General features: G+C 40.8%; 1 protein-coding gene across 1 annotated transcript in view; it reads left to right on the top strand.

Moving 5' to 3' along the window:
- The window catches only part of Kif11 (kinesin family member 11), a 40252-nt gene extending 30938 nt beyond the window's left edge, over positions 1 to 9314 (top strand). The window contains exons 15-22 of the mRNA XM_052186650.1: positions 50 to 175; positions 254 to 412; positions 1499 to 1605; positions 2124 to 2403; positions 3275 to 3497; positions 5335 to 5483; positions 6327 to 6446; positions 7814 to 9314. Coding sequence (XP_052042610.1) covers positions 50 to 175; positions 254 to 412; positions 1499 to 1605; positions 2124 to 2403; positions 3275 to 3497; positions 5335 to 5483; positions 6327 to 6446; positions 7814 to 7960 — 1311 coding nt within the window. The 3' untranslated portion in view covers positions 7961 to 9314. The remainder of the gene's footprint in view (positions 1 to 49; positions 176 to 253; positions 413 to 1498; positions 1606 to 2123; positions 2404 to 3274; positions 3498 to 5334; positions 5484 to 6326; positions 6447 to 7813) is intronic.
- Positions 9315 to 12565: the final 3251 nt, after the last annotated feature.

The raw sequence follows: 12565 nt of genomic DNA, 5'->3' as shown, positions 1-12565 counted from the left end.
ATAATGCAAATGAACTCATTTTTAAGGAAGTATTTTTTTTAAAAATCAGGATGAACTTGTGACCGACCTTTTCTCTTCCGTGAAGACCATCATAGCCCCTGGTGTGGTCTCCATCTTGAACATAAATAGGCAACTACAGCATATTTTCAGGGCTTCATCTACAGTGGCTGAAAAGGTATACATGTTATCTTCTTAATTCCTCAGATTTGATTGGTTACCTTAAAAAAGAAACTAATTTTTTTTTCCCTCAAAGGTAGAAGATCAAAAAAGAGAAATAGACAGTTTTCTCAGTATATTGTGTAACAATTTACATGAACTCCGACAAAATACAGTTTCTTCCTTGGTTGAATCACAAAAGCTTTGTGGAAACCTAACTGAAGACCTGAAGACAATAAAGGAAACCCATTCACAGGTATCTCTTAACTACCATTTCTAATGCCTTAATGGATTCAATAACCTATCTCTCAAGGCCCAAGGTCACCACAGTTGCTGTTGTTTCTGATGGTAATTCTTAAAATAATTGAGAATACTTACTTTCAAGGGTCTTTGGGTCTTTTGTTTTAGAGACAGGGTTTCTTTGGGTAGTCTTGGCTGTCCTGGAACTCACTGTGTAGATAAGGCTAGCTTCAGAATGCACAGTGATTCACCTGCTTCTGCATCTGAGATTTGCCACCGCTGCCACCTGGCTCAAAAATACTTATTTAGGTGCTTTACCATATCAGGACAAACAAAATGGTCCTTTCCTCCTAGCAAGATGAACAGAATGGAAAGAATGTCTGTAGAGGAAGGCCGCGGCAGCATTTAAAGAGAGAGGGCTGCAGGGTCGTCCCCCTCCCCTGACCTGCAAGTTACTGCTGTGGACTAAGCTCTGGCTCCTCTCACCTCGGCCTCCTGCTCTCTGATTACCAGGGTGATCAGTGCTGCAGCTCCAGCAGCCATTCCTCTTAGGGCCTTAGTAATAACACACAGCAGAAGCTTGGTTAGTCAAGCTAAGGCTACATGATAAGACCCTTTCTCTAAAAAAGAAAGCCAAAGAACTTTTTGGTAATTCTTTACTCTTTTTTAAAAGCCCTAAAATGAAAAAAAAAAAAAAGTCCTAAAATGTTCTTTCAATGTTTTTTTCCATGCTTTCCTCTGTGTGAGAGGTGAAGTTAAAAATGTTTAGTCACTGGCACATGCCTTTAATCCTAGCACTTGGGAGGCAGAGGCAGGTGGATTTCTGAGTTCAAGGACAGCCTGGTCTACAGAGTGAGTTCCAGGACAGCCAGGGCTACACAGAGAAACCCTGTCAAGTGTTTTGTCAGGAATTTATATGGATGAGCTGAGTGTAGAGCTGCATTTGTAACCCCAGCACTCAGCAGCTGAGGCAGGAAGACAAAGCAAGTTAGTGGCCGACCTGAGCTCCATAGGGAGACCATGACTGTGTTACCATTCAATACAGAAGACAAACATTTAGATATTATCATTGTAATCTTTCTCTTCTCACTGTTTCTTACAGGAACTTTGCCAGTTAAGCAGTAGTTGGGCAGAGAGATTCTGTGCTTTGGAGAAAAAGTATGAAAACATCCAGAAACCACTGAACAGCATTCAAGAAATTACAGAGCGGTAAGAAAATTTTAACTTCTTTTAATGTCTTCTGTAAGCCTGGAAAGATATTCAAAAGGAAGAATGACTTCAGATAGTACAAACAATTCTGGTTTGCTTATAAGTAAATTTGTGACTTTTGGACTTTTTGTGTGTATATATATGTATGAATATATCCTTTTGTGTCCACCCCAATTTTGGGAGAGGGTCTCACTATGTACCTCAGCATAGCCTTGACTTTGAAGCAACTCTGTTTCTGTTTCCCAAATGCTGAAACCATAGGCCCAGGGTTTTAATTGCTTTTTGAGGCATTTCACAGGATGACTCCTATAAAATGCTTCTTGTTGGCATTTGCTGATTTTTCTCTTTCAACCTGTGGTTTTCCTGGTCCTCCATGAGTAATTGGTTGCCAGATAACTATCTATGGTTTTGGTGGTTGGTTTTTTGAGAGTCTTACTCTGTAGCTCACATTGACCTGGACCTTGATTTGTAGGGCAGGCTGGCTTCGCACTCACGGTTATTCTGCTATTTTCTTACAGGACATCTACTGATATAATCAACAAAACAACAGTTCACAGTAAGAAAATTCTTGCTGACTCTGATGGATTATTACAAGAACTCAGACACTTTAACCAAGAAGGCACACAGTTGGTTGAAGAGTCTGTGGGGCACTGCAGTTCACTCAGCAGTAACCTGGAGACAGTGTCCCAGGAGCTCACACAGAGATGTGAGACCCTGAGCACAAGTACAGTTCATTTTTCTGATCAGTGGACATCCTGCCTAAGCAAGTGGAAGGAGGAGCTTCAGAACTTAATGGAGGTGATGTGTCTGTACCTGAAGTAGCTTTGGAGAGAATACCTAGAATCAGAAGTAAAAGTATTCTTGACTTAGAATTGATTTTAAAACATAGAAGCTGGACATACTAGTGCACTCATCCAATGCCAGCACTCAGGAGGCAAAGATAGGGATCTGTAGTTCCAGGAGAGTCAGGGCTACACAGTGTGATCCTATGTATGTATGTGACCCTCATAAAAACAAACAAAACACCAGAAGCCCCAAAACATTATATATTCTTTTAAGATATAATGAATAACTTAAGCTTTTGACAATAATAGTAGTCATGTTTATACATGATATTCTTTCATGTTTTAGCATGTCTTTTAGGTCTCAAATCTAATTTACTATTTCTCCCAATTTCTGTTTTAAATTCTTTTTAAAGTTGAATCTTATTTGGTGTGTGTGTGTGTGTGTGTGTGTGTGTGTGTGTGTGTGTGTGAGAGAGAGAGAGAGAGAGAGAGAGAGAGAGAGAGAGAGAGAGAGAGAGAGAGAGGACACGAGTGTATATGGCTGTCCTAGAACTAGCTCTGTAGATCAGGTTGTCCTTGAACTCACTGAGATCAGTCTGCCTCTGCTTTCTAAGTTCTGGGATCAAAGGTGTGGGCTACCACTGCCAGACTATCAGTCTGATTTTTTTTAAGTTAGCCGTTCCTTATATCTGTTACTGGAGTAATGTTAAGGATGGATAGTGAGAAAGATGGCTTGGCAGATCAGAGTGCTTCAGGTTCCAGCACTGTGTGGTGCAGTGAATACAGGGGCTAATTGCTTTGGGAAGTTTCGAGGTAATAAAAAATGATATGTGGGCTAAAAGTGTTTACAAATTTTGTAATGAAAGCTCGCTTGTCCTTTACAGTTTGTAAATGGATGCTGTGAAGCTTCAAGTTCGGAGATCACTGAAAAGATAAGAGGACACACAGCAGTTCTCGAGAACCAGCACGGCTCCTTTGCTGCTCGGATAACTTCTGATGAAGAAAAATTTAAAGCAGGAAGCCTGAAGCTTGATGAAACTATAAAAGCTGGTTTAACAAAGCTTAATTGCTTTCTGCAACAGGAACTGAAACTAGATATCCCAACAGGTATGTTATTTTTACTTTTTAAGATTTATTTTACTTACGTGGGTCATGGGTGGGTGGATATATGTGCTTGCGTGCAGTGCCTTTGGAGGCCAGTCCCTCTGGAGCTGGAAGTAGAGGTAGGAATGAGTTTTATTTACTTTTCATTAAGATTTATGTAAATCATGCATGCCTGTAGACCAGGAAAGGGCACCAGATCTCATTATAGATGGTTGTGAGCCACCATGTGGTTGCTGGGAATTGAACTCAAGATCTCTGGAAGAGCAGCTAGTGCTCTTAAGTGCTGAGCTATCTCTCCAGCCCTCTGTAGTTTTAAAACAAATTTGTTGAAGTTTTTCAAATTGAATTCAACTGTATACAGTGTTAGATACTCTTTGAAACTGAGCCGACTTTTGCCTGACAGAAATTTATCATCTTGCTGTAATAAAATTTAAATATGGAAAATTTAGAATACCAAAATAATTCTAATCCAGTCTTAGCTGTCCTCTTGTCAGTGGCATATTCCTAGAAATTTGGGCACAATGGAATAATAGTTCATAAACATTCAGATAACTGACTTTGTTAAGAAAAAACATTTTTAAAGCCTGGTATAGCTTAAAAGTATGCATATAAACAAGTTAGATATCTTAATGTTTATGAAATTTTATAATTTATTTTCCTCAGGAGGCTGAGGAAAGAAAATTGTCGCTTGGAGACTATCCTGGGCTACATAGCAAGATTCTGATGAAAGAGAAAAAAAAATAAATTGTTGGGTGTGGTGGCGACACTTTATGACAGTACTCAGGAGGAATAAATAGGTAGGATGACCTGGAGTTCATCTTTAGCTACAGAGTAAACTTGATGCTCTCCTGGGCTGTGAGAGCTCCTGTCTCAAAAAACCAAACCGAAGCCAAAAAGCATTAAAAACAAATAAAATTAATGACTATTTAGTCAACAGTGTGTCTAGAAGAATGTTTTAATACCAAAAATACTAGATGAGTTTAAAAGCTAAATCTTATTTAATACAGAGCTCACTGCAGTGTACATTTTTTTTCCACGTCCCTCTTATTTACTGGCATCATTTAAAAATTACCAGTTTTAGCGGAGCAGTGGTGGCGCATGCCTTTAATCCCAGCACTTGGGAGACAGAGGCAGGCGGATTTCTGAGTTTGAGGCTAGCCTGGTCTACAGAGTTCCAGGACAGCCAGGACTACACAGAGAAACACTGTCTCGAAAACAAAACAAAACAAATTACCAGTTTTAAAGATCAGAAATGGCAAAGACCCATGATTGCTAATCTGTTGCACATTGACAGTTTATTAACAATTAATAGTTGACAGTTATTAATAATTGATTCCTCATTGCATTGTAAAGTCATTATAAAGTCCTTGAGTTATATACTTTTTTGAATGTTTTTTGTGGTATATAAATTACATCTCAAAGCTTCCTTTTAAAGAAGTAATTGTGAAGAGTTTATACTAAAGAATATTGGTTTAGTTTCTTCAGTCTTTCAGATTTATCATTAGCTATTAATGGAAATGAAATGCTACGTGAAAAGGCACTACACCAAATTTATAATGAAATGATAACTCCTTTCAAAGCTGGTAAAACTTTTAATTCCAATTCTCAGAATACCCCAAATCTTTCATAAGCTTAATACATCTTTTGTACTTTCTTAGAAATGAAAACTTCACACTTTTGGAGGTAAAATAACTTTTGAGAACTTCAAGATCTATTAAAGATCCATTACTACCTAACAAAATATTGCTAGCATCAACCAGTATGTGCCTGGTTGACGATAACATTAAAAATTATGTTTCATATTTAATTTCCCCCTGCTTTTCTAATGTCTGCTATAAAGGTATGACACCAGAGAGGAAAAGTTATTTATATCCATCAACACTCGTGAGAACTGAACCCCGGGATCAGCTCCTTGATCAGCTGCAGAAAAAACAGCCCAAGCCATTAATGATGCCAAACGACCCCGAAGGCAGCACAAAGACCAGCCAGGTACATTTAATACATAGTTTAGAACTTTTCCATATTGCATGTATGGGGGCACATGTGTGCATGGGAGTGGAGGCAGGAGGTTGATTTTGGATGCCTTCCTTAACTGCTTTCCACTATATATACTGAAGTAAGAGTCTCTCTCTCACTTGAACCCAGAACTACCAGTTACCAGTTCTCCCAAGTGCTGGGGTTACAGATGGGCTGCTGTATCCCCACGATGTTTAGAGAGGGGCTGGGGATCCAAGATCTGGTCCTTCCATTTGAACAGCAGATGTTCACCCTGTGGACGATGGGTGTGGTTGGTTTCATGTAACGAATGTTAGTTGCTTTTTACTCTTCAGTCCTATGCTGCTTTCTGTGAGAGTTGCTTTCTTTTAATGATTAATTTTTAATTAATTAGGCTAATAAATAGTAATAAGAAAAAGCCTATATTTAAGCTGTGAGTACATACCAGACACTGTTCTAAGTTCTTTCTGTGAATGCTAACTTAACCCTTTCAATAACCTTGTGGGATGGCTGCTGTATCTTTAAAATGATCAAGCTAAGAATTGTCTCAGGGTACAAAGATGAAGTTACAATTGGAAGCAAGGCAATCAAGCTCTCAGTTTGTGCCCTGTAGTTAATAGCAATAGATAAGTTAGTATAGAAAAGTAAGAAATTAGAACAAGTACAAGCCAATACATTATGTTTTGTAATTTTTCTAATAATTGTCAAAGTTTAACTTTCCTATAATGCTTCTGCCTGTACCTCCCGAGAGCTAGGACTGTAAAGCGTGCCCAGCCATACCCTGCTTAGTATGATGATCTAGCCATGGACTTACCTACTCATCACTTCTAACTTTAGGACACTGATGAAGAAGAGAGGGAGGTTCTGGAGCCATGCACTGAAGACCTTTTAAATCAAGAGACGTGTGTACATACCAGTGTAGATTGCTCTTCCAGCGGAGGGGTTCCATTTTTCCAGGTAATTGATAATGTATTTCACTCAAATTTTACAACTTAATATGAAGAGACCATGCCTTACCTAGCCAGTAGCCAGGCATGATAATATACACCTGAAATCCCCACACTTGTGAGGCTGAGGCAGGAGCTAGCTTAGACTAACAAAGCAAGACCTGTCTTTTAAAAACAAAGCAGTAACAAAAAACACTGTTACTTTTTCTGGAGGTCTAAAGGTCTCTCTCTGTCCCAGGTTTAACCTGTTACATTTTTACAGATTTCCTTAACTCCTTTATGTACTCCAAGGCAGCTTTACCCCATATTCTTTTAACCCTTTACTTGTTACTGGCCTGGCATAGCTAGTCATTCTTCATCACACCATGTGCCACACTGGCGGCCGATGGATTCTTTTTTTTTTTTTTTTTTTCTCAATGGATTCTTGCTTATTATTTGTGGCGTTTCCTTCTTTGGTGCTGGGGTTAGAATTCAGGGCCTTAGTCATGCTGAGTGATTGAGTTACATCTCTAGAGTTGATTTGCTATTTGTCTCAGTGTTCATAATTGAGCATGCAGGATTTTCTTCCTCAAGTAAGAGGTTTCCAGGGACATAGTGTAAAAATTCTTTATTTTTTCTTTCTTCTTTTTCTTTCGGTTTTTTGAGACAGGATTGTTTTGTGTAGCTCTGGCTGTCCTAGAACTTGCTCAGTAGCCTTCACTTCAGAGGTGTAGAATGTGAAGCACGTTTTCAATAGAGGATAAATAAAAGTCTTGGTGGTGGCGAATCTTCTTCTGTCTGAGCAGCACTGCCGAGTATTAGACTGGGTTTCCAATCATCTACCCGGCAGGTTGAGCACTTCCTCAGCAGCCAGCTCTTCCTGGAGCTTGGAGCACTTGGACTTGGGCTAACCTAACTGTCTCAAGATATCGGCAGTGTCCACCAGGGGGCAGAATCACTGCTGTTGAGAACCACTGTCTTAAAGGGAAATTTGTAATTATGTTTTAGAAATAATGCAAAAAAGTAATATTTCTTGCTAGGTGGTAGTGGCACATGCCTTTAATCTCAGCACTCAGGAGGCAGAAGCAGGCGTATTTGTGTGAGTTCAAGGGCAGCTTGCTCTACAAAGTGAGTTCCTGTATAGCCAGGGCTACACAGAGAAACCCTGTCTCCAAACAAAAAAGAGAGGCAAATCTTTCTACTTCTATTACTGGTAAAATAAAGAAGGCCTTACTTGGTTTAAAAAAAAAAAAAGTTGGTTCAAATTTGTGTTGAGTCTTTGTGTTTTGTGGTTTTCCAATTTAAACTTTTGTCTGTGATACATAGAACTTTGATAATAAAACATTACAATGTCTTGTTACATTATTGTGACTTCATTTCTCCCCCTTAAATCCACAGCATAAAAAGCCAAATGGAAAAGACAAAGAAAACAGAGGCCTTAACCCAGTGGAGAAGTGTAAAGTGGAAGAGGTGTCGGAGAACTCCATCTCCAAGAGCAGACTTCCGCTGCGCGCCTCCAATAAACCTATAGCTGATCAGGGCTAGGGTGTCGTCTTTAAAATACAGCCTGAATCCACAGTCTGAAGCGATGTGAGATGAAAATGGGACAGACCAGACTATGGGAGGCCCACAGTAACCTTAGCTGAGCTGAAAGTCTTTTTTTATAATCCCTGTAGTCCAAGTATGTAGTAATCGGGGTGCCACTTGGGATTTACATTGAATATGTGTGTTTCTAGCTTTTTATATAAAGAAGCTCTTCTGTAACAAGTACTTTTCTTGTATATAATTAAATATCAAATATGGAAATCGTTGTTCCAGGTTTAGACTTGTATTGCTGAATGCCATCTCCTTTGCTGTCTGTCTAAGGCTGCGTTCCATGTGCATTTCCCTACCACGAACCAGCCTTGTCTGTTTTGTCTTGGGCTAAGCACTTTTCTCACTTTTCCTGTCACTTAACCATTTTTAGGCCCACAGAAAGGTTTCCTTATTATGAGAAGCCCAGAGTTTTACCTAGAAATCTTACTTTTCACAGATTACCTCTACAATCATTGTCAAAAATAAACCTGACCCTGGAAGAACCCTTCCTCCGGGGCTTATTTGTTCCTCCTTGATACGCACACATCTCATTCCTTCCTGAGTTCTGACCTGTGTCCTCAGGCTCTCTGCAGTGTCAGCTGCTGTTACAGGAGACCTGTCCAGAGCTCTAACTCATCCTTTGAGGCCCCACTCTAAGGCCTGTGTCTCTTAGAAATGACAAGATTGTTTTCAAAGTACCAATTATGACAATGACTTCTATTTTCTCTATCTTTTAAAACTTTATTCCTTGTATATAATAAAATGTATATATACATTCTCTCTGTTGAAATATTAACCCTTGTTCTTTTGATCTGACAACCCTGTTTCTGGAAGTTGGCCATTTCAAGATAAACCAGAGCACCTACCTAAAAGGAATGTATGCAGAGAGTAAGTGTGGTCACATCAAGTTCGGTGGATACGGTTCAGAGTGATGTGACTTCTTATATTTTTGACACAATCTCACTCTGTAGCTCAGACTGGCTTTGGACTCACTATGCAGCAGGACAATCCTGTGTCATCCTTTCAAGGCCTGGGATTACAGGCACTGTCACTATGCCTGGCTTTAGAGATATGACCTTGTAACTAAGATCTAACCCTTAATAGAAAATTAGAAAAGATGCTACTTTAAGAAATCGATTTTCTTGTGCCATTTCTCCAGCTCATTGTAGAAATAGAAATGTTATTTTAATAAAAATAATGGATAAACTTTTCTGCGAACAGATGTCAACCTAATCTGTGGATATTATCTAATATGCTTTTGATAAATCTCTAATTGGTAATTGTTTTTAAATTTTTTAAATTAAATTATTTTAATTTTTTGTTCTGCCTGCTGTACGTGTGTGCACTACTTTCCATGCTTGGTGTGCCTGGAGGCCAAAGATCCCCAAAACCGGAGTTAGGACCGTTGTGGGCCACCGTGTGTGCAGCCAGAGCTCATAACCTCCCTCAGCGCCGTCTCCCCGGCCCTGAAATTTGTTTCCATTATTTGCTTGCCCATAATTTCTTATTTACCAGTAGTATGTATAGTGGTGAAACGCCTCAAACAGACTTCTTTATAGGTCCTACCAGGGAAGATGTCAGGCTTCCGGTGTACTCCACGACACAAGCTGTACTTCATGTTTTGTAGGGTGGGTCTTTTCCCCATATCCACATCATATGTCCAAGGTATCTGTGCGTGGAGTACACACGCCTCAGTCATGGTTCTCTGCGAATGGCACTGCGACTGTTTTAACTGTCTGACAAGCTACTGAACAGCAAAAGTGATACCCAGAGCTCTAACTTTGCCTGCATATCTTCATGTGCGGTATTATCAGGCACATGGTATCAGCAAAAATGGGAGTGTTGCATGGCATAATGGCAAAGGTTCATAATTGTACAACCTGGTAGGCTGAGGCAGGAGGATCATAAGTTTAAGGTTAGCCTGGGCTACATAGAAGGAACCTGTCAAAAACAAGCAAACAAGAATGCCTTAGTAGATAACTTCAAGGACTTAGAATATTCAAGTGAACTCTGGAAACAAATGTTTAGCCACCCGGCCTGTGCTGAGCCAGAGGGCAAGCCGGAGCAACCGCTGGCTGGGCCTTTTCCCGCTCGCTCTCCAGCTCGAAGCGTCTACAGCAGTGGTGAAGTTGCAGCCGTAAGGCTGAAAGCTACGGCTCCACTGGTAAAGCGGCTGCTGTCCAGGCAGGAGGATTTGACTTTGGATCCCGGCACCCACCCCAGAGCTGAGCAGGGCCTAGCAACAGGCACCTGTAGCCCTGGGCCTGGATAACGGGGAGATGAAGAGGTGGGTCCCCAGAACTGACTGGCCAGTGGAAAAAGTCCATGTACAGAATCCACTGCATGAACATACGAGAAGATGGGGTCCTAGTGATGTTGGTGGCTTTAGTTCCTAAGGAGGAGAGAAGCTTCATTCTCAGCCTGTCTAGAGCAATCTGAAGGACAGACAGACACTATTGGATTAACTCAAATGCAAAGTGGGAAACAGTTCTCACATGATACGGCACAGATGAACAACCCACCTTTACCGAACTTTACCTACAGTTAGGTAAAGAAAGATGCTCATAGAGCCTGGGGACAAGCAGTGGAGAGGGTTTATAAGGTAATGAACATGCCTAAAGTGGGCAGCACACCCAGAGCTCCAGGAAGACAGCTTCTGGCTTCTGGCTTCTGGCTAGTCTGTAGGCCTGGGCAGAGAAAACAAGGTGGTAGATGCTAAACGGCCCAAGGATGCATTGGAAGTGTGAACCAGCACAACTAATCTGCCAAAATGATAGTTTCTTGATTTTACTTTTAGGTGCCTGGTCTTTAAGAAAACTTTATTAAAGATTTCTCTTGGCCAGGTGATGGTGGCGCATGCCTTTAATCCTGGCACTTGGGAGGGAGAGGCAGGCGGATTTTTGAGTTTGAGGCCAGCCTGGACTATAGAGTGAGTGCCAGGACTACACAGAGAAACCCTGTTGCAAATATAATAATAATAATTTCCTTTTGGGCTGAAGAGATGGCTCAGCGGTTAAGAGCACTGACTGCTCTTCAAGAGGTCCTGAGTTCAAATCCCAGCAAACACACAGTGGCTCACAACCCTCTATGATAGAATAGGATCTGATGCCCTCTTCTGGTGTGTCTGAAGACAGCTACAATGTACTCATGCAAAGAAAATAAATAAATCTTTTAAAAAAATTTTTTCTTTTATATGCCTATTCATGGGCAGCATGCATATTTGTGCAGGTGTCCTCGGAGACCAGGAGGTGTCATATCCCCGCAGCTGTGGTTGTAAGCTGCCGGCGCCCTGGGACCTGAACACAGGTCCTCTTGTAAGAATAGCAAATGCTCATAAGAGCTGAGACAGCTCTCCAGCTCTGTCAAGAAAACTTACATTGATAAAGTTTAGAAAAGTCACTGTGTCTCTACAGCCATGGCAAGCAACAGAAGCACAGCCTGAGTGGGGAATTTGATTTCTGGTTAGTACGTTATGTATTCAAACCGGTCAGCTTTAAAACAAGCAGCAGCCTGAAAGGTGGGAAGAAATACGCACTCTCCTTTCACAGCAGAAAGAAGCAAACTGAGGAAGCTTTTCCCGAAGGTGCTGCCACAATTTTAAGCAAGAGACAAAGCAGTTATTAATACTTGGGGCTTGTGTGCACACATACCGTGATGTTTAAGCCAGGTGAGGCACACCTCCGTCCCGGCTCCTCACACTCATAGCAAAAAAACTTTGGAATTTTAAGCTTGAGAGATACTGTGTAGATTTTTGGTGTTGTTCTTGATGTTTGGTTTTCCTTTTTTTTAAAAAAAAAAAAAAAATCTGGGGCTAGAGAGATGGCTCAGCGGTTAAGAGTACTGACTGCTCTTCTGAAGGTCCTGAGTTCAAATCCCAGCAACCACATGGTGGCTCACAGCCATCTGTAAAGTTACAGTGTACTCATACATAAAATACTTATTTTTTTGTTTTTTAATTATTATATTTTTTGTACCAAAGTGGTATATTAGTTTTCATTTAAAATACAGGGGTTAGGATGCAAACAACAAACGAGAAGCATTTTTTGTTTGTTTGTTTTTTGTTTTTGTTTGGTTCTTTCGAGACAGGGTTTCTCTTTGTAGCCCTGGCTGTTCTGGAACTCACTCTGTAGACCAGGCTGGCCTCAAACTCAGAAATCTGCCTGCCTCTGCCTCCCAAGTGCTGGGATTACAGGCGTGTGCCACCACCACCCGGCAAGAAGCATTTAAAAAAATAGCATTTTTCCTGTATAGAAAGAAAACAAAATTTCCACTGCCATTGCAAGGGTATTGAGAAGTAGGAATGATGTCATTTATTTTCTCTAAAGGTAACAACTGGCCCTGCCTTCTCCACATCTCCTGTGTTCAGATGAACTGTGTTGTTACTTAGTGGCCTAGGAGTTCACTATGATAGAAAGATCCGCCTGCAATTCTGGGCAGATGGCCTAAACAGAAAGAGGACTACAAACTCTCTATTCCCATAGATAAGTGGGTCAGACACTTCCCTGAGCCAGCAGGAGGGACAGGTGCAGCAGTGTCCCCACCCATAGCCGAGACCCGCAGAGCCTCTTCTGCTTC

Source organism: Apodemus sylvaticus, chromosome 1 (genome assembly GCF_947179515.1).
Source record: "Apodemus sylvaticus chromosome 1, mApoSyl1.1, whole genome shotgun sequence".
Taxonomy (NCBI): Eukaryota; Metazoa; Chordata; class Mammalia; order Rodentia; family Muridae; genus Apodemus; species Apodemus sylvaticus.
Note: the sequence above shows the minus strand (reverse complement) of the source record. Positions and strands in the feature narration are given on the sequence as shown.